We start from the raw sequence: 23,824 nt of genomic DNA on the forward strand, positions 1-23,824 counted from the left end.
TTTATTGAATTTTGTTTGGTTGGTACTAAACTAGCAGTGTCCAAACATTTCAAGCAAAAAATATAATCTACAGAAGGGGTAATTTGTTTATCTTCTTTGAGGATGTATATCAATTTATCGTCTATTGTCTTATCCCTTAAGATATCTCCACCACTTACAACATTTAATCATGACAATCTTTTAGTTTGTTTAAGTAGGGACAATCATAATAATAATAACAGGAAATAAGGTTTAATGAAATATTTATTCAAGAAAGTAGAAATGTTTTCATCGTTCCAACTGTGTTCATATTAATTTATGCATACATGGTTAATTTTTATGTGTGTATGTGTAACTGTTTAATTTTCTTTTTTTTTATGAGTCAAGCTCTAGCTTCTCTAACTTTTTATCCACGAAATCCGAAATTGGAGAAGGCAATAAAAGCGAAAATAAAATGCGTTAAAGATAATTTTAAAAAAATCTTGTTATCTTTTATAGTTTACGAGATAGTAGGGGACACTGGAATATAATCAAACCCTATATTCGAAGTAAGAATCTGGAATAGGGTTAGGTCTTTTAGAGTAGACTACTATTACAATTAAGCTTTACAAATAACTGTAAGGTTTTGTTTGTTAGAAACTTGTGCAATCTAAAGATATTTAGAAAAGGTCGTGAAATCAAAGGGTTATTTGTATTAAGGGTATTCATTAATCTAGGCCTTTGGATCAGATTTTTTAACCTTCAACAGCTAAAATGTTGTAAACGCAACTTTGACACTTTTGTTTCTTGTTATTCTACCCTTTTTTTTGCAAAATGCTAATTGTGGATTACTTTCTTTCTTTTCCTTCAAAGTTCCTCATTCAAATTAGTATACTTGTTAAGAAAAGGACATTTTTACTTTTCTTTTTAGATTTTGTTACATTATCTTTAAATTACACTATCTAGGTCACAAAAATAGCTTAAAACCACTATAAGACATTAAAATAGCTTCAGACAAAAAAACTTTATATAATAGGATTTTAGATATAAAAAACAATTTAGGAAATATTATGTTTTACTTGAATATTTCAGATTTTGATTTAAAAAATTAAGATATGAAGGGAAAATATGTTTAAACACTAATGTTTATGCTATAAGGTATTAATTTTCAAAATTACTGTTATTATAAAAAGAAATTATAGGTGGAAACATTATGAAAGAAAGCTCTGTAGGAGTCAGGGAAGTTTTATATCAGTGATATAAGGTATTTTTTGTTAACAAAAATTTATAATATTGCCTTCATACTAACTAATGTCTTTATTTACAATTGATTAAAGGGTAAAAAAGGATGACAACATCCATAAAAGCGAAACCCTAAAATAAGACCGTTGGACAACCGAACACTAACACTTGTAGAGTGTCAGAAGCATAATATAGATTTTTAAGTCTAAACAAATTTGTATCTAATTGTAATGTAAAATTGCTGCAAAAATGCTAAAATACAGGATATTGATAAAGGACATGGTTTAATTTTTAGGCCTTAGTTTTAGGGATGCTTTGCTTTTATAATTGTACATTGTTGTTTTAGGAATCATCATTCGAAATATCAGATAAAAAGGATTAATATATATTACAAAAAGCTGCTAGGCTTCTTAGATAATACCTAACTATTACAGAAATCCTTATACAAAGTTTGAAACATGTCTATATTAACAATAATTATAGAAAAGCTCAACTTTTAAAAATAAGATTCATATGTCTATTGTATATTTGTGAATTTTATTTTCAAATCAAAATCTTTTATTTCCTGATTATTTTTTATGGGAAGAAAAGAAAAAGGATCCTTACTTATCAACTTTTCTTTTCTTAACTGTTCTTAATTTTTAGTTTGACAGAAAAGTAGGCTGTTCTTATATTAAAGCAGAAATTTAGAAAAAGCAAATTTTTAATTTCTAGTTTATTGTATTCTTGTTTTCTTAATTTTAAGAATTGAAATCGATTTATATCATGTTATTTAATTCTTGTTTAAGGAAAAGTCCACATCGCATGTATAATTTTTATACATTCAAGAAAATTCTTAATTAAATTTGCTATTTTTAAAGTTAAATATTTTGTGAAAACATCCAGAAAAGTTTGGGAAAAATCGTAAAAGCGCTGTCATAGCTTTTTATTCTTTGGACATGATGATTGTAATTTTGTCATTCAATTAGTATTTTATAATAGTACACAAAATTATATCTTATTTTTCTCTATGTGTATTTAAGAATCATTAATTTTTAGAAACGTAGCTACTCTATAACTATCCTTGTGTAAAATTACATGTTGTCTTTATGTGTCTGTCTTTGTATAGCGAAGGATATTGTTTATTACTGGTCCGATATGGTTAATCTACGGTAGGTCTATTTACAACATTTGGAATGATGGGGGTGAGGGGTATCTCCACCATTCCAAGAGAAAACATCGATGAAATTTTTTTTTTACTATTTTTCTCTACATGTATATATGAATCATTAAATTTTACTAACGATAAAATCCTTATACTTAAGTATAACAGGATGTCTGTTTGTCTGTGTGTCATTTAGTTTGACTAAAATTAAAAATGGGGAAGGAGCAACCCCCCCCCCCCAAAAAAAAAAAAATAAAAAATTCCCCCTTCCAAGAAAATTTTTTAAAAACTTTTTTGAAAATCTAAATAATAAATTGGGTTATCAAATTAGACTCTCCCTTCCTCAAGTGCCTCTAGAGGCCTCTAGGGGCGTAGCCGCTAGTATATATAAAAGTAACAATATGTCTGGATGCATGACAGTGTGTTTATCGCGAAAGATCTCATTTGCTGCTAGACTGATTTTTTTACAGAGCAGCATCTAAAGGCACCTTAATTAAGGATTTGTTTTAATCTTAAAAAAACCTGTCCTAAGTTTTCATGGAAACTAACTTATTATAATTTCAATAAAATATTTTAATCACATTTCATATAATTTTGTATAAGAATTGACATTTAGAGTTCTAAAATTAGATTTTAATTCACTTGTAAAGTACAAATTGCAAATCTTATTTCAAGATCACGAAATTTTAAAAGGAAATTATGTAATACTGAAATCAACGAATATTTTCCTTAAAATATTTGTTTAAATATTATTTATTTTGAAATATTAGCGCCATATTGCTTCAAATATTGTTCAGTAAGAAATTGTCAAGTTAGGAACTATTAGAGTTAGAAAAAGCACAATATTTTTTATTGCATGAATGGTTTTTTTATTACTTGGATCTTACACCAGATTATCATGTACCCTAATCAAGTGAAACTTGTAGCTGGATAACATAATGATGCCCCCCAACTACCCCCTTTACCCCATCGCCTCCCCTTTTACTGGATGAACGAACTGACCAATATATGATGTCCATGTTGTAACCTAATATGACTACAATTTTTCGTCTGTCATAATATCCACGTATGTACAATGTACATTCCTTATTCATTTTTGTTGGGGCTTGACTTTAGAAAGGGGCGGAGTATCCTATAACTATCCTAAGACATACATGAATCTTTCCTGTAGGCACTATTAGAAAAATAAAACTCTAGACATCTATAAACAGATTTTTAAATTAATATCTGAGAAAATCTTCGAAAATATTAATCTAAAATCCATCTATTGTCTAAATAAAGTGAAGAATGTATCAAATTTTGTAAAGTGATCGGTAACAGTTGACCAAATTAGATCCCTAACTAATTACTTTACTTTATTTATCGCATTGTTTTATAGACAGATTTCAGCAAATATTTAGATTAAAAGTTGTAAAATTAAAACCAGTTTTGTATTCATAAGGGGCCAAATGCCCAAGTTAACAAAACTGGTGTTAATTTAATGATTTTAAGTTTAATAATTGTGGAAAATTGTTATTTATATGAAGCTATACATGCTTTTCCAGTATGGCTTGAAACCTGTTCTAATCCAACGGATATCAATCGGTTTCGAAGCCATACTGGAAATGGTTTTATGATATTTCGACAGGGACCTCTAACAATAAATGTCACTTTTAGCCGACGGAGGTGTATAGAAATTACGTGAAACCTATCTCTAGATTTAATTTTAAACCTCACGCAACAACGCAGTATGCCCACTGACAGAGACATATATTATGATGAAAAAAGACCCTGAAACATAAAGTATTAGAAGTTTGTATATACATTCACATCTTTTAAAAAAGTGTAATCTTTTTATATAAGATGTCAGAGAAAATAAAAGCTTTGATATTACCTCAATTTTTTCCTTTTTCATGTATTACCAATCTTTATAAAAAAATTAAAAATCTTTTTTTGTATATTATCTCTCCCTACTGTATTATGGTGAATTCTAACTATATTTTACTTACTTTACTGTGTTAATTATATTTTTGACACTTTAAATGTTTTGATTATAATGAATAATATTTTTGGCTGAATATACTTTTTCCTTAAGAGATCTAAATTATTAGCTAAATTTTTTATGACATGATATCTGGATGTTAATTTCTTTTTCCTTTTCAGACTAAATGATAATGTCCTAGCTAATATCTGATCCAAATGAAAATGTTTTTAGCTGGGTTCCTCTGGAACCATTGGTTCTGGGTAACTGTCCTCATTTTTACAGGTATTTTTATATTCTTGTTTTTTTAGGTGGGTTTACATGTGTTTTAAGATGAATATATTCATTGAATTTAATAGTTGCAAAATTATAAATGCTGTGTTAAAATCCACTTTATATTATTATCCGCTGGAAATCATTCATTTCTAGACCGCAAAGCAAACAATATCTTTTATAGGCTTTTATAAATTTGTCTATGCAATACCAAAAAATTTAGCTTGCTACACTATTTATTAGGACCATTAAACCAAAGCTAAGTAAGCTACTAAGCCTCAAATTAATGTCCGTTCGAATGCTTGGAATTTTTTTTTGGAAAAAAAGAATTGCCATATTTGAGTCAGTTTTAGACTTCCGGCAATTTTTAAAAGGATAAAAGTTTGATTAGCTTGAGGCTTAAAGTCGGCTGACAAGCGGCAGCCGAGCCCTTTTTATAGAATCAACCCTAAATACTATTTTATCAAAATATGAAATGTAATTCTAAGGTTAAATGAAAATTTTTCCAGAAATAATATTCTGAATATTTAACTAAATGGATTCTAGAAAATTTACTCGAGTACTTCTAAAGAAAATTCTTTTTGAAAGAAATTTATTTCAACAAATTTTATCCAAGTCGATAAAAAAGATGAGTAAATAGAAAAAAAGTAAACAATTTAGCAACAAAAAATAGTTATTTTTAAAAGTTTAAAGTTTATTGAACCCGGTATTAGTGTCTTAGAAATTATCTTAGTGACGTAACTAAAAACGAGGGATTAGAGGGGAGGTGGGAAAGGTAACCCCTAAAAAAGAGATGGATAATAGAGGTGATTGATAATTGATAATTGATAAAGAAAATGTAGGAAATAATTTATACTCTCTGTACTTTCTACCATAGATTAATTAATTTGTATTTTCTAGACAAGGATGACAACATCCATAAAAAAGAAGCACAAAAATCAGAAGGTAGAACAAACGCACAATAGCTAGAGTGTCAGAACTTAATAAGCAGAATATTAATTTTGAAGTCTAAATGAAATTGCACATAAATTTGTTGCAAAATTGCGTAAATAAAGCATACAGTAAAAGGACATACTTCCGTGCAAAATTTGAAATCAATAGTATAATTCTAATATGTCTAATAAATGTTGTCAAAAAAAGGTTGAAAAAAGTCCGCATATTTGATTAAATTTTTCTTAAAATCCGCATATTGATATAAACTATAATATATTATCACTAGCAGTAACATCACTAGAAGCTTTTAGGGTGGTAAGGGGGAAAGTTCATTCTTCCAATTTTCAATTTAAGTTTTAAAACAAAGAAGTAAAATTGCGGAGATGGTACTTTTTTTCTAGGTGTTATTTTTTTTGGAGAGTGGAGAGCCCTCTTCCTAAATAGTTATAAACTTCTCTATACCTATAATAAGCTTCACTGTAAAGAAGAACCCTTTAGGTTCAGCGGTTAACAAGATCCGTTGCTACAGTCAAAAAAAGCTTAGCTTACTAATTTATATAATAGGATATAATAAAGTAACAGGATGTCTGTTTGTCTGTCTCTTTGTTTGTTTGTTTGTCTTTTTCTTTTAAAATCTAGAAAAATAAATTGGTTTATTAAATTGGACTCTCTCCTCCTCAAGTGCCCCAAGAGGCCTCTAAGGCGTAGCCGCTAGTAATAGGATACAGTAACAAAATGCTAATCCTTATATCAAAGTAAAAGAATGTTTGTGTGTATGTGTCTATTTATATGGAAGGATCTTCCTAACTAATATGCTTCTCCTTTGCAGGGACATAGGTCATGGGAAGGTTTTTAACTATTTTAGGATAGGGTACCTGCACCCTCACGCGCTTAGAAAAAAAACCACCAACATTTTTTAAGTTTTTTTCTTTTAAAACTAAATTGTCCTTTTAAGTATATCTGTCAGACAGACAGACAATAAATACAGGGTGTTTTTTTTTAATGGAACAAAAGTATTGCTTAATATAGCCCACTTGCCATTGACAGAAATTAATGATCTATATCTTAATTTCTTCATTGGGTTGGGGAGTTTTGTATAAGCAAAAAATATTTAGCGATTTTCAACAAATTATGCCTTAAAACCCGTTTTTTCAAAACCACCTATTTTTGGAAGATTTTTGGATCATGACCGATTTTAAGGGTGTGCAAAAATGCATACATTTTTAAAATTCAAATTGTGCGACTTGTGATAATAGTAGAAAAATGTTATGCATATCGTTAGAATCATCATAAACTCTAGTTTTTGGAAATATATGTATCATATTGATGCTATTTGTAGTATAGAAGCTACGTTGGAAAATGTGAGAAAGGTTGACAAGTTTTAAGTAAGTTGGGACATTTTACCACGTAGCTCCTAAACTATACGTAGCACAGTAAAAGTTCTTAAACACCCAAAAACTAAAGTTTATGACGATTCCAACGATATGCATAACATTTTTCTACTATTAACACAAGCCACACAATTTTAATTTTAAAAATGTACGCTTTTTTGCTCACTCTTTAAATTGGTCATGATCCAAAAATCTTCCAAAAATAGGTTGTTTGGAAAAACCGGTTTTTAAGGCATAATTTGTTGAAAATCGCTAAATATTTTTTTCATATACAAAACTCCCCAGCCCAATAAAGAAATTAAGATATAGATTATTAATTTCTGTCAATGGCAAGTAGGTTATATTAAGCAATACTTTTGTTCCATTAAAAAAAAACACCCTGTATATGGAGCAGATCTGTATAAATATAAGGTATCTTGACTAAAACTTACAGCTGGCTATCTAAAAAGCAGTCGTGAAAATAACATTTCTCCAACAATAAGGTTTTTTAAGCATGACCGACAGTCAGACAGACAAAATAATGTATAGAGTAGATGCAGGGGGGGGGGAAGGGGTGATTACTTGAGGGCACCCTCAAATTTTGGAAGTCGTTAAGTAGATGCACATATATCTTGGGTATAGTCCCTTAGATTAGATTAGATTAGATATTTATTTTATGACACACATAACAAGTAAAAATAATAACAGTGTTATAATACAGGTATTAAATATTCATATACAAACAAAAAAATTGAATATGAATAAAATATTAAGGACAGATCAAATAATAATTATGTACAGTGTCAAAGGACTAAACAATCTCGTGAGAGGTAATATTGGATAGCCTTTGCAATAGATGATATACAAGTTTAAAGAAAATAAAATAGGAATATGAAACAACAACAGAAATTAACTAAAAGGATTATATTTCATTCCAATGTGAAAATGAGGGAGTGAGGAAGGGTGTATGTGAGAGGACTAGAATATTAGATATTAAAATATTTTTAGAAAATAAAATTGATAATAGATGAAGTATGGAGTTAAAGCTATTACTTAATTTAAATTTCTCAAAAGACATGAGCGGCATAAAATTCTATTACATGTGGTTACAATTCTATTTAGTAGGCACTTTTTAAGCTTGCTTATAAATTGCTTTTTAGTCAAACTATTTCTTATGTTGTCAATATCATTAAAATTATTCCATAGAGTTGGTAAGGAACAGTAAGGTAGTCTTTCAACTAGAGAAATGCGAGAAGCAGGTATAGTTAGATTATCATCATTTCTAAGATTATAATTGGCAATTAAATCACCCCTACGGGGCCACATGTTGTTAAAAGACCTAGGCAACAGATCGTTTTTGTATTCATACATAAGCTTAAGTTTAAAAAAGATACACAAAGAGTCAAAAGGTAGAATTTGAAGATTTTTAAAGATCGGACCAGAGTGACTATAATATGTTGCTTGTTTTATACATCTTACAGCCATTTTTTGCTTTATTTTGATGGCATTAAGAATTGAAGGCGATGCACAAGTATATATTTGAATTCCATAAACTAAATGGCAGTGAAAAATAGAAAAATACAAAGATTTCATAGCACTTTCTGTTAAAAGGCTTTGACATTTCCTTAAGCAAAAGAGAGATTTAGATAGTTTTTTGTTTAATTCTTTTATATGAAACTTAAAATTTAGGGCTGGATCTAGGTAAATGCCCAAAAACTTGATTGCAGGGATTTCACTTTCATGGTTTACAAAGTCAATTTTATGTTTAAGTAATGGATTTGGATTCAGTGTATTGGGATCATTTTCATCAAAGTAAAGGTTAATTTCATTCCAAGGTATAAGGGATGGGGATGGGGAAAATATTGTAAATTTGGTTTTGTTGGGATGTAAACACATCTGATTGGCTCTGAACCATTGAGAAATATTTTGAAGTTCAGTGTTAACAAACGAAATAAGATCATTAAGGTTTTTTCCCGAGGCTAAGATTGTTGTGTCATCACAAAAAAGGAGAAGTTTAAGTAATGTTGACTTTGGAAGATCATTAAAAAATATCAAGAACAAGATTGGTCCTAAAATGCTACCTTGAGGCACACCACTATCTACTTCTAATGGTTCAGAGTCAAATAGCCCAAGCCTTACAAATTGAGTTCGATTGGAAAGATAGGACTCAAACCAACTAAGCATATTACCATGAATACCAAATTTACGAAGTTTCATCAAAAGTGTCTGTTTAGGCACGCAATCAAATGCTTTTCTAATGTCACAAAAGATGCCAATTGTGTATTCTTTTTTATTCATAGCTTTACTCACATGATTTAGTAAGTGTATCATAGGATGAAATGTAGAATTTTTAGCTTGAAAGCCAAACTGAAGTTCATTAATCAAATTATTTTCAGACAAATAATCTTGCAAGTGGTTAGCAATGTATTTTTCTAATATTTTAGAAAAGATTAAAAGAAGTGAAATTGGCCTATAGTCATTTAAATTAAAAGGATCACCGCCATTTTTAAATACAGCAGTTATTTTTGCCATTTTAAATTGATCTGGTACATTTCCAGATTCTAAAGATTGATTAAAAATAAAACACAATGGATCTAGAATTGGTGTAATAATTTGTTTTAACAAGAAGGAGGATACTCCAAAATAATCAACAGACTTTTTACTTTCAAAATTATTGACAATTTCAATAATGTTAGCTGGTGTAATATGTGGAATGTTAAATAAAAATTCAGATTCTTCAAGATAACTATCAGGTGGCCTGTCAGTAGGATTGATAGTTTGCCTAATATTATGTGCAATATTTGAAAAGTGCCTATTAAATGCTTGACCCATGTTGTTTTCACCAATAATATCAGTACCATCTATTACAAGTTTTTCAGTTGAGAAATTATTTTTTGACTTAAGCCCAGCGACTTGTTTTATAATCTGCCAATTCTTTTTAAGGTTTCCCTGGTTAGCTAAAAGAAGATTGCTGTAATATACTTTTTTGGCCGTTTTTAAAACTTTGTTGTAAGCATTTTTATAGTTTCTATACAATTCTTTATTCACTTCCGACGGATTTTTTGAAAGCTGAGACTGTAACTGAAATTTTCTAGCCCTAGACCTAAGAATCCCCCTGGTCATCCAGGGTTCTATCATGTGATAGTTTTTATTAAAACGAATTTCTTTCAATGGAAAGTTCTGATCAAATGCTTCCTTAAATATTTTCTGAAAAGTTTCATAGCTATCTGTAGGGTTATTATGGTTATAGACTTCAGTAAAAGGTAAGTTAGTTAATTTTTCTTTGAAATTTGCAATATTATTTTCAGAGAAATCTCGACTTGAAATTACTTTTGGGGTTGGCTGATATTTGTTTGTTTTAATAATGTGAAAAGTTGAGAAATGATCACTTAAATAGGTGGTGATTATTCCAGCCACCATTTGGTCTTTAACATCATTAGTCCAAATGTGATCAATTAAGGTTGCTGAATTAAGATTATTATGGCTAGATACTCTTGTTGGGTTAGAAATAAGTTGCAAAAAGCCAGCTGAAAACAACATATCAATAAACTCAGCAGTGTGATTATGAGAATTAAAGGAAAGAAGATCAAGATTAAAATCCCCACAAATGATTGCTTTACATTTGCGTTGAGAAATAGAGTCTAAAATACCCTGAAAATGCTCAAGAAACATTTCAGTTTGCATAGAAGCTGTTATATTATTTACTCCTTTACTTGGGCTACGATAGAAATTACCTACAAGAAGTTTTTTTCTATTGCCAAGTTCAATTTTAATGAATAAACATTCAATTATTTTTTCATGAAAGATAGAATATTCATTTAATATAGAAAATTTTAGGGATTTTTTAATATAAAAGCCAACCCCGCCACCTACAAAAGTTTTCCTTGTTTTGTATAAAACTTGATGGTAGTCATTAAGTTCATACATGGATGGCATAATTATGGAGAAAGTCTCTTGCAAACAAATTATGTCAAATACAACCCCTTTACTTTTCCAGAATGCAATTAAATCGGATAAACTAGAAAATTTAGAGTTTAGAGATTGTATATTTATACTTAGAAGTGAGATATTTTTAGAATTTTTAAATTTTTGGCTAAAACTTTCTGGGCAATAATATGAAGAATCAATATCAATGTCTTTGTATATATCTAAATCTACATCAAAGTCAGAGTTTTCTGAAAAAAGAAGCCTATGCCAATTTCGATTTTGTAATGCATTAACTCCATTTTGATGAATTAATTCCTCCATTTAAACATAATATCCAATAAGATAATATTTCTCACATACACACAAAAAAAGGGGAGGAGTTGCTTTAAATTAACCATGGGAAAACAAAGATATGAAATGGGGCCGGCAGAATAAAAGGGAAGGGGGAGGAGTTGGTTTAAAAAATTCATGAGAACACGGTGATATAAAATTATGGCGGCAGAATAAAGGGGAAGGGGGATGATAATCCGTGCATGAGCACAGGTGAAAATTGTGGTCAGGTTAAAAAGGGATTTATAGATATGTTAGGGTGCCTTAAATAATCATTAAATTAAAAAAAATAAAAAGGGCTCATGACAATGCCTCTTAAGGGACGTTTCTTGGTATTTTCACAGTAGATTTTATCCTATTTCTAGCCACTGCGGGGGGGGGGGGCTCTATCCATGCGGGGCCATTTTCCTAACCCTGCAGGGCAATCACCTAACCTAACCTAAAATAATCCATCAAAAGCTACTGTAAAAAAAAATACATTAAAACACCTCTTAAAAGACCTTTTCACTTAAAATTTCAGTTGTCTTTCTTCAATAGCAGCCAAAAAACACACAAAGCATGTTTTAAATGGACGTACTGGCTTTCTGTTAACAATGATAGAGTTGCTTTCTAAATTATACCTAACTGTCATAGGAATCATCATGAAGAGTTTGAAATTGATAGGATAATTCTAACATGTCTTGTTTAATAATCTAAAATCAATTAATAATTTTATCTAATTTCAATTTCAATTTATCTATGAAATAAATGTAAAGCTGTACAGGTTAAGGCTACTATCTGACTCAATACATTTCTTTTTCTCCTCTTTTTAGCAACCGAATGAAAGTAATTCTTTTCAATTCCAGTTAATTATAAGAATTGGTAACATTTGCTTAGATATTTATTTTATAAAAACATAGCAAAAAAAATAATAACCGTATTATAATACAGGTATTAAATATTTATATACAAACAATAAAATTGAATATGAATAAAAATTAAGGATAGATCAATCAAATAATAATTATGTACAGTGTCAAAGGACTAAACAATCTTGTGAGAGGTAATATAACTTATGCATTTTAAAAAGATATTTGTTAAATAGACTGATTATTTAAAGACATATTTGTTAAATATGTTGCTCTACTGGATATCATTACCCTTGTTAGAATGTACCATTCATAAAGAAGGTTATTTTTTAATGGCAAAACTGTTTAAGCTAGCTTTTTTAACAATTACGTTCAAATTCCGTTAAATCTATTGATATAAATAATCTAATAATTGATTGTTTTGTTTTTATTCGTAATTGTCTTTTTTATATATACATTATTATGCTTAATTAAAAATTTCTGATAAACATCTCATTATATTTAAAGAAAAATTAGCTGTCTCTAAATTTAATATAGAAATAAAATTATTATGGAAAATCAATTGATTTTTCATGGTAAAAGGTATAAGTTATAAAATACAGACGAATTTATAGATGTAATCTTGAAAAGATAGCTTTAATTTAAAATGATAAATATGCGTTATTTTTACCAAAAACTAGACAAAACCCTTTTTTGTTGTTGTTGATAGCAATATCTTATTTCTTTACTCTCGTTTATATATAGTTTTAACCTAATATCTTTTGATTTAATTGTTATTGGTTTGAAATTTTGACTAAAAAGCTGGCTTAAAAAATAGCTCATATGTGATAAAATATATAGCATTTTGCGCTAACTTATGAGGTGTTTATACAATAAGTATAATTATAAAAGCAAATATTTGAAAATTATTTTAAATCATTCAATGTTTAATGTAAGATTAAGCCAATTATTAATCACGAAATTACATATAGGTTTTTTATTATTTTGCTAAATAATCTATAAAATATTTACACATTGTAAGTCAACTCTTGAGTTATGTAAGAAGTACAATATCAGCTGATAGATCTTATTTCAATTTTGAAAGATAATTTTATAAAAAAAAAATAAAAAAAAAGTTGATTTTGTTTTTTAAAAGTGAGCAAAAATAATGTAGAATTTTTAGAAATATTTTTAATATTTTTTAAAAGCACAAAAAATCTTGATTTCAGGCCTATATTAACAATTCTTAAAAATCCTAGTAGTATCGACACATCCTATTTTATTTACGTCACTAAGATAATTTCTAAGACACTAATACCGGGTTCGGAAGGGTTGCTTCAATGGCACTATGTGCGAGGTAGTTTTTTGCCTGTTAAGATTTTACCTGGGTTTGGGGTAAAAATGAAAAGGCAATTTTTCTGAATATCTTGTTTTAAGGGGGTGTTTACACCTCCCTATGCACGCCACTGGTTAAGAACTGTTTAAGTTTTCTATCTTAAAGAAGCTACACATAGATGGAAATATAAGTCTTGCCTCCTCCCTCCCCCTTATAATTTAGAGCCCTTAGATGCTAGGGGTGCATACGCAACTTTATATAAAAATGATTAGCCAACTATAGTGTTATGAAAAAAGCAAAAAATGCAATATTTGTTCATGCATCAATAACGTAATATTTAAGAATAAAAAAAATATTTAAATATAATTTAATAGTAAAATTATCAAATTTGAAGGAAGTATAAAGATAAAATATTGTAAAGTTATTGCAAATATAGATTTATTTAAATTAATGTATAAGCACATGCATAAGACGTTGCAAAAATATCGCGTTCACTCTAAAAAATAGTCCTATAATGTTTGCTTTTTACGAACTGTTTTGAACTGTCAATAATTCACTTGACTTGCTTTTAAAAAAGCGCAAAGTCCCCTTGCAATGCTTTTTTAAAATTTTTGTGAGAGGGGCAATACACTAGAGCACCCAAACCTAGAATTTGTTTGAGTCTCAAAGTGTTTGTAAAATTAGCCCTAAAATATACATTTCATTATTAGATAAGTTATTATTTTAAAGATTTCGACTTAGCATACCATTGAAATGCAGGTTTTACCTTGCTTAAGGTATGAAAGCTTAGAGTAAATTAAATAGATACTAATAATCTCCACTTAAAATAAGCGTTGGAAAATTCAGTTAAAGGGAAATGAATGATAAATCTACAAGCTGATTTTTCAAATTTATGGACATTGTATTGCTTTCATTTATGAAGAGATAGGGTAATTGATTTTCTTTTATTGACCTTTCCCTATAACATTTAAATTTTTAGCATTTGTTAAACATACTAAAATTAGGACAAAATTTAGTACTAAATTTTTACTAGTGTATTATGTACGCATGGTTGGACGCTAAACTCTGTTTAACTCAAGCTTGGTAACCATATTGCATAAACTAATAGTGTTTACACGTTAACTTTAATCATTTGAAAGTAGCAAGTCTGAAGGTTCAAACCACATACTTTATTTTGTGATAGATCTTTTATGATTATTTGATTTTTCAAGCCATATGAATTTCTCTTTAACAGATGGACGGATAAAATAATTTTTGAGTTGTCAAGGGAAAACCAGTCAAAACTCAGCAATATCAGGACAGATAAACATACACTCAGCATTGCAGAGCAATTTCGCTTCTATAGTTTATTAGTGCTATGCGAATGAAATCTTTTTGTTTAAATTTTTTTTTATAATTTTGACATTTTTGTGAAAACACTGTAAAACTAAACTAGGAAGTAGGCATGCCACATTTATTAAGGATATGAAGTTATTATCATATACCAAAGTAATAAATACAAATAAATATAAATATTGCGCTAATAAAGATGCACCATAATAAATGAATTTGGGTTGTGTTTCCTATGTTTAACATTTATTTTATAAAACAAGGATTATAACTTCCACAAAAGTGAAGCTTAAAAAATCATATGGGTTTTACAAATTTTGAAATGTTCTAGCATTTAAAATAAACTAGACATCAACTATTTTAAGCATAAAAATGGCAAAAATTCGTTGCAATTTTTTTAGCAAATTGTGTTAATGTACTGTGATTTGAATGGTTATGCCTTTTTTATAATGTTTGCATTACATATCATTTTATGACATAATTATTCAAGACACTTGATTAAATCTGCATAGCATATTATTTAGTCCATTTGGAAATTTCATATTTCATCAGAATTGTGTCGAAAAGTACAAAATAAAATCAAGATGATATAATCATATTAAACAAGCTTAAAAACAATTTTCATGTCATCTCATAAAGTGAAACATGCAGCGGGATAAATAACCCGCTTTACCCCATCCTGTCCTCTCCTCCTGGATGAACGAACTGACCAACATGTTAGCAAGCTAAATTGACGACAATTTTCCCCTTATCATAATATCCACGTATATTATACATTCATAGGAACAAATGATACAGAAAAACAAATTAAAAAATTAGGAAAAAATTACCTAACATTTTAATAATTTTATGATTTTTAAATTTTTGTTTTAGATTTTGGTGGAATATGTAATTGTGAAAGCCTTCAAACAGAAAATACAAGTAATTTTGAGGTAAGGTTTAAGTTTTAAAAGAGAATATAAGTTGACAATAAGCTGATGCACTTCCAAAATAATGATAAACAATATTACCTCTTCTGAATATGAAAATTATTAGATGAAAAGTTAGAACACTAATAGATTGGAACCTACCTATTAAAATTCAATAAAAATGTGGTTATAAAACTTTGGGTACCAGTGTAACTTACTGTTCAATTCCCCCCCCCCCCCTTGCTTTGCTTGTTTACAAATAAGTTTTAGAGAAGCTTTTAATATGAGGGAAACACGTATTTGGTTTAATGTGCATATATATGAATCTATCGTGATTTTTTACAACCATGATTAAAACATAAAACATCCTGCTTTGACGTAATTTTAAAGCATAACAACCCTTAATTGGATTATATAAGATCTCCATGTAAGTTTTAAAAAGGTACAGTAGCAAAAAAATACATACATATTTGATATAATATTTTTCTCCTATATAATATAAGTAAATCTTTGTCTTTTTGTGCTTTAACTATTTGTCTAAATGCCTATTTATTTATCTTTCTTTCTGTCTATCTGTTCATCCATCTGTCTATCTTACTAAAGGTCTGTCTATCTGTATATCAATCAGTATTGGTCTGTCTTTATATCTGCCAATCAAAATCTGTCTATCTATATACCTTTCAATCAGCCTATCTTTCTTTATAAATGTATTTATGTCTATCTTTCTTTTCCCTATATGATCATATAAACTAAACCCATGTAGTTTCCTCTTAAAATGCATCAATTACAATTGTGGTTATTATATAAAAGCATTTAACCAACATGTTATTAGTGGTTTCTTTTAATTCATACAGACTAATTTATCTAATTTATATGCTAAAATTTAATACTATTAGCCTAATTAATTTGCTCTGGTTTTAGGTTATGCCATTTATTTTGCAATTTTCTTAAAATAACCACACAAGTTCTATTATTTGTTTGCTCAGAAACTTTCGGTACTTTCAAAAATCTTTGTTTTTAATTAGCAGTGGTAAAACTTTTCAACCAATTAATTTAACCCAAAGGAGCAGTAAATTTGTTTATGATCTATCACATTGGGTATGTACATTAAATAATCGTACATTGTCTTATCCCTGAAGATCTATTGAAGCTAGGATTCAAAGGCACTCAATGTGCATCTTCTATATAGATTGTTTATTCGGTCGATCAAGCATGTATTGCATTAGTTTGATTTTTTTTCTGTGTATTAGCCCTTGACTCTATGAGTCATATACTGAAAGGAAAACTTTCTTATATTTTTATAAATTGTTTAAGTTTATATGTACTTTTCATGTAATTTCTCCTGCTTAATTTCACGTATGATTAACAGTAAATAGATAGCAGAGAAAAGACGAGTAAATAAGTATTCAATTTAGTAAATGTTCTTTTTTTAACTTTTTCTATAGAAAAAGTTTTTACAGTTTTCAATTCATTTCCCCTGATAAAAGGACAAAATAAATATAAAAAGATATTTTTTTTTGAAAAATTCGGATCAAGACATTTTAGAAAAATTTACTATATCAACATAAACAAATATTGTTTGTTTTTTAAGCAAGGGTGGCAAGTTTGATATCAATAGGGCAATTTTAACATGTCTAAATTATAGATAGGAGCTATTCGTTACAGAAGTACGATCCTATCCTAATTTTAAAAAACCCCGCTTTTGAAAATGATTGAGGGAATTTTAGGACATAGGCGGATAAAAAATTGTGATAATTTTAATTCGCAAATTAAGATTACATACAAGATAATATAATTTCATCAGCTATAACATAATAACATTTATGTCATATGTTTTTAAGCTGATTCTATCAAATTATTATCATCACGGTAAATCTAGTATTAAGATTAAAATATATTTTTGGTTCATTTTCTTAATGGAGGAAGATAAAAATTAGAATTAAATTAAATCGACTTCAACCTTGATGTAATGAATCATGTAACAATTGGCGGTTTACAAGTTGCAGTATTTGCAGTAAATTTTTTACTTTTTGAGTGGTTAAGGTGAATTACTTTTCTTTAATCGAACTAGCTTATTCTATATATACTTAGTGGGGTGCATAGAGATTCACCAATGGGTTTGTGAATATCTTTAGATTAGAATTTACACACCATACATCATCCCCTTTCACATGCCAATATATTTACCTAAGCTTAATTAAATACTTGAGTAAATAATTTCAAATTTAATTTGTCCTAAATTAAAGTTAATAACATAATATTAGAAATTGTCATTAATTAAATGAAATTAGATTAATAAGATAATTTAAATGTTTACTGTGCAATTTGTACTCCCTCACTTCCTCTCTCTCTTTTCCTTATTGTCTCTCTCTCTCTCTCTCTCTCTCTCTCTCTCTCTCTCTCTCTCTCTCTTTTCATTCTCTCCTCTCTTTCTTTTTCTCCTCCCTCTCCTACTCCTTTTGGTTGTGTAAGTAATTTGATTTGTGTTTAAATTCAGAGAAATTTGATTTGTCTCTTTAGTTCTATGTTGCTCCAATAGAAGTATATTTTTAGATAACTAATTAAAGAAAAAGGATTTGTAATTCTAGGCAAACTTTGTTTTAGTAAAAGATACTCTAAGATTATTTTTTTCCTCTTAAATCTTTTAAAGATCCATAACTTTCATATTGATATTTCCGTATAAAGGTGATTTAATAAATTTTTGAATTTTCCCACTTTTAGAGCTAACTTTTTTTGACAAAAGAAACAAAAATGGTTTTAAAAAATTACCATTACAATTCTTATTGTAATTGTTAGTCTATATCTCAAAACTCAATTATTTCTTGGCTATGTGTAAGCAAGATGAACTGAAAATAGTTGCCGAATGTGTACGCAGTTTCCTGAGTGTTTCCTCATCCTAGCTCAATATTTACTACTAGCTAAAAAAGCTTCAAACTTCAAAAAAAAATCAAAATTTAAAAAAATCAAATTTATAATGTATAAATCGTTTATACATTCAAATTTTGATTTTTTAAGGGAAGTTTGAAGATTTGTAGCTAGTAGTAAATATTGAGCTAGGATGAGGAAACACCCAGGAAACTGCGTACACATTCGGCAACTATTTTCAGTTCATCGTAAGCAAGGTATTCTTACAATTAAGCTAAATATTTTATATCAATCAAGTGCAAATAACTAAATATAACATTTTTTACAATATGAAATCAATATTTAAATTTAATATATTTACAGGGATTGTTAAATATATAACAAAATGACTACTTCTAACTTCTGTAAAATTTAGTCTACAGCTGCTTGAATTCTGGTTGGTTTGTTGGAACTTCTGGTGAGCAGCCATGCATACAATTACGTTTACAATTCAATAGGCAAACAAATAGAATTTAAACAAATTAAAGGAAAAACTAATCCACTTCCTTTTGGATGTCTTTTATTATATACAATTAGAAATACCTAAGATTTTTAATTACAATTAGATTTTGTAAATTTGAAACTTAATCTATAATAAATTACATAAATTTTTTACTATTTCATTTTTGATTTTTTTAAATAAGATGATTTATGAATGGCTAAAAATTATCTTTAAAAAAATCATAAAAAAAAGAATTTATATATAAAGAGTGAAATTTTAAAAATGTAAATGAAAAAAAAATAACATGCCTAAATTAACGAATAAAAGCTATCTATCTCGGACGGACGTACGGACCGACCCTAATTATGGAAAAGCTTCGCTTTAAACAATGTAAACAAATGCACAGAATTTTTATTCTTTATTAAATTATTTTTTTTCTTGATGAACTATACTTAACTAATGATTACTCTATATGTATAAAGTCAATTATGTTAATAGACACACTTAAGGGATCTTAAGGGATAAGACAAAGGCTAGGACGTTCAATCTTTAATAATAAGCAAAACTACTTTCTGTAGATTATAATAATGGTTGAAAAGTTTTGACACTCCCAATTTGAACCAACCAATCAAGAAGTCCCCAAAGTTTGCCAATGTTTTTCAGAAACTTTGGGGACTAGAATATTTAATACTTCAATGTCCTCTCCCGCCTCCCGGGTTACATTAAGAGAGCAAATCAATTTAATTTCATTAAACCTTAAGCAGCATACTAAAACGGAAGTAGATTAAAGATTTGAGAAAAGCTGGTCAACATTTCAAGGAAAAATAACCAATTAATAGTAGTTTCTAGAAAGATTAGAATAAAAACATTTCAAGATAGTTTGATTTTCTAGCCACTATAAAAGTTATTTTTCTACTTGAAAAGAACATCAAGCATTTATATAAACAATATCCAAGATCATTGTAGGGTTTTCCAGTACTGCTTCGAAAACGATTAATATCCGCTAGTTTGAACCGGTTCTCATTCACACTATCGTATTGCAGACAATTTTTCACGAATATTTAGATAAAATCATAAATTAAATACCAGTTTCAGGAATAACAAAACTGGTTTCAATCTTATTTTTTTATTGTAATATCCGCTGAAATTTGCCCATAATGCGATGCGATAAATAACTATTATCATACATAGTTTTTGAAATGTAATACCAATTTTTGATTCATACGACCTGAACTCGTTGATACACCTAAAGCCATTGAAGGTTTCCTTTAGTATGTGTAAGGTGTATGAAGTGTACCGTCAACTCTATTTTTATTTGATGGAATTAAGACAGTTATCACCATCTTCAGTATATATGGGTAAAATTTTGAGTGTTGATTCCAAATAAAATCCAGTAGATAATTTACTTGGTATGCCTGTTTGTCGGGCATGCTTAAAAATACTCAATCTATAATACAAAGTAGAACGATGTCTGTCTGTTTGTTTGTGTGTTTGTTTGTGTGTTTGTTTGTCTGTTTGTTTGTACTGAACCGATCGGGTTCTTCTTTACAGGGTAGCTTCTTATAGTTCCCGGGAAGGTTTATAACTATTTTCTTGGGGGGTGGGAGAAGAGTTTTATAAATGAAAGGTTAGTGATAAAGGACCAATATAATTAATGTAAACAAGGATAACACAATTCATACGAAAAAAGGTAGATAATATGCAAAAACTCCAATAAAATTACGAAACCTTTCAAAAATAACGTTTATATCTTTTAAAGCATGACCGGCAGACAAACGGACAAAACAATGTATAGATCAGATGTGCATGTGTAATAGGAATCTTCACTTAAAATTCTTTAATAGCAGCTGAGAAAATCACATTTACCCCATAACGTTACGGACGATTGACGGACTGACTGACGGACGGTCAGATAGAGTTGCTTCGCTACTAAACAGACAGATAACAAAAAAAGAAAAGGATGATAGAAAGATAGATCACTATCTTTGTGATGTTCACACTTAGTTTACCCCAAATTTTTGCTATTCATTACAATGATCTATTAATTTACAAGCATCGCTTCATTTTTTAGTGCTTTATCAGCCCGACGGCTCAGTAACAACTGTTTAAATAAATTTGACGTACCTTGTCTCTGTTTTAGTTCCTAAGAAATTTCTTCCCAGTTTAAAAAGGTAGAATAGTAGATAAAAGATTTTTAAAAAAATCTTTTAAGAAAATAGTCAATTTCCCTAAAACAAACAATGAGAAATAAATGAATATATAATTAATAGATATATTTACATTTAAAAATTTGTAGTCAATTAAGGTTGCTAATATTATCTCATTTAATTCATCCAGTAGGAGGGAATGGGGTATAAAGGGTTGATCAGTGGTATCGTTTTTTAGCCAGCTGGGAGCATCACTTTATTAGAGTACATAAATTCTAGTGCAACATACAAGTTATAATTTATCGATTGAGAAAAAGTTGTTACCCAACCTGTGTATGATATTTGTTACAAGGATATGATATCAATTCAAGCGAGTGAAAGATCATTTTTATTAACGCCAATGGTCAGATATCATTGCTTTTCTAATAAAATCAGGTAGGGAGGGGACATTTGAATAAAATTTTACTGATACCCAATGTTTTTACGGAGTATTTTATTTGTTGGCATATTACTTGATTTCTTGTTACAAAATAGCAATGCTCAATCTTTTCCACCATTAAACAGAAATGTCACATCATCATCATCATTGCCTTTTAGTTCTCGGCAGAACGTAGGCCATGCACAATGGTTCTCCAATCTTCCTTTGTTTCGGCATGTTTTGAGGCATTGCTGAAAGATGGAATTTTCTTTTCTTTCAGTTCACTTAGGAGTTCCCTCCTCCAGGTTGTTTTTGGTCTACCTGGTTTCCTCTTTCCTATGTGGGGGTTCCAAGTCAAGGCTTGATTGGTTATATCATCATGCCCTTTCCTTAGAGTGTGCCCCAACCATCTCCATTTTCTCTGTTTTATTGTCAGTTTAATGTCTGACATATCACTGCGCTCTAGAAGCTCAGCATTTGTGATCTTATTTGGCCAAAAGATCTTGTGGATTCTCCTGAGACATTTATTGACATATGTCTGTAGCTTGGAGACCACTGCTGTGTTTAGGAACCAAGTTTCAGCCCCATACAGCAAAACAGAGAGAACATTTGACTTGAACAGTCTTAACTTATTTTTTATGGAGATTTTTGGAATTCCAAATTTTGTTCAGGCTAGCAAAGGCTGTCCTAGATTTGTTAATTCTAGCTTTAAGATCTGTTAAAGTGCCTCCAGCTTCATCAATTTTACTTCCAAGATACTCAAAACAATCTACATCCTCAAGAATTTGGTCTCCAATAGTAATTGGTTCTTGGGAATTTGCATTTAATCTGAGTATTTTGGTTTTAGGAACATTTATTTCTAGTCCAATTTTCTTGGAAGTTTCAGCTATCCTGTTAGTCCTTCTTTGCATTTGACTTCTTTTGCTTGTTAACAAAGCAATATCATCAGCAAAGTCCAGATCTCCTAAATATTTGGGATTGCCAAATAGCTCCCAGCGAATGCCATCATTACTGTCACAGTTCTTCATGATCCAGTCAATGGCAAGGAGGAAAAGGAAGGGAGAAAGAAGGCATCCTTGTCTGACGCCTGTTACAATCTCAAAAAAGGTTGATAGTTTACCTTTATACATTACATTTCCACCTCCTTTATGATAGATAGCTTTAATGATATTGATTATCTTTTCTGGAATGCCATAGTGTCGGCAGATTTTCCAGAGAGATCTTCTGTCTAAAGAATCAAATGCTTTTTTTGTAATCAATGAAGTTTACAAAAAGCTCAGAGTTCCATTCCTTGGATTGCTCTATGATGATTCTTAGAGAGGTTATCTGATCAATAGTGGAACAGTTTGGTCTAAATCCAGCCTGATTAGGTCTTAGCTTTTCATTGACCTTCTTCTTGATTCTATTAAGAAGAATCTTACTAAGGATACGGCCAGGTACTGAAAGGAGCATTATCTCTGTAGTTTCCACATTGGGTCAAGTCTCCTTTTTTGGCTAGTATTGAGATATGTCCATTCTTCCAGTCCTCTGGGCATAACTCATCATTCCATATCTTTGTGATCAGAGGTAGGATTGCCTCAGCAGACGTATCTAGGTCTGCTTTTATGACCTCAGCTGGAATGTTATCAGGTCCAGCGGCCTTGTTATTTTTCAAACTTTTAATGACCTCCTTGATTTCCAATAGATTTGGCGCTCGACAGTCAATGTCAAGTGCATCTGAGGGTGGAATCTCAGTTTCTTCCTCTGGAACTGGAAGATTCAGCAGTTCAGTGAAGTGCTCTGCCCATCTATTTAGAATATCTTCATCAGTTTTAAGGAGTGAACCATCCTTGTCCCTGATGTGTGATCCTGATTTGTGTACTTTACCTGCAATGCTCTTAGTAATCTCATAGACATCTTTCATTCTATTTTGATTAGCAGCATTTTCTGCTTGCATAGCAAGGTTTTCCAAGTGTTCTTTTTTGTCAATTCTGACACTTCTTTGGAATTCCCTGCTAAGCATCTTATACAGGTCTTTATCTTCTGGGGAGTTTCTAGAGAGTGTCTTTTGTCTTACCTCTCTTCTTTGATCCATGAGATCAATGGATCTTTGAGTGATCCACGGCTTTTGGTTAGCCTTTTTGAAACCTAATTTTTCTTGGCTAGTATCATTATAAACTTTTTTGATACCTTGCCAAATATCTTCAACTCCATCATCCTCTTGAAGAGTCAACAACTCAAATCTGTTCTTTAGAGTGAGCTTAAAATCTTGTAGCTTTTCAGAGTTTTGAAGGGTTGTTAAGTTATATTTTTTCCTGGGGTTAGGCTTTGTGTCCTGCTTTTTAAATCTAAGCCGAACTTTAGAAGATAGAAGATAATGGTCTGAATTAACATAAG

General features: G+C 29.6%; 1 protein-coding gene across 1 annotated transcript in view; it reads left to right on the forward strand.

The window, feature by feature from the left end:
* The first annotated feature begins 4,484 nt into the window (after window positions 1–4,484).
* LOC145321466 (uncharacterized) overlaps window positions 4,485–23,824 on the forward strand; it is a 28,343-nt gene continuing 9,003 nt past the window's right edge. The window contains exons 1-2 of the mRNA XM_080162890.1: window positions 4,485–4,589; window positions 15,503–15,561. Coding sequence (XP_080019016.1) covers window positions 4,523–4,589; window positions 15,503–15,561 — 126 coding nt within the window. The 5' untranslated portion in view covers window positions 4,485–4,522. The remainder of the gene's footprint in view (window positions 4,590–15,502; window positions 15,562–23,824) is intronic.

Source organism: Acartia tonsa, chromosome 1 (genome assembly GCF_053477335.1).
Source record: "Acartia tonsa isolate MP-2025a chromosome 1, ASM5347733v1, whole genome shotgun sequence".
Lineage (NCBI taxonomy): Eukaryota > Metazoa > Arthropoda > Copepoda > Calanoida > Acartiidae > Acartia > Acartia tonsa.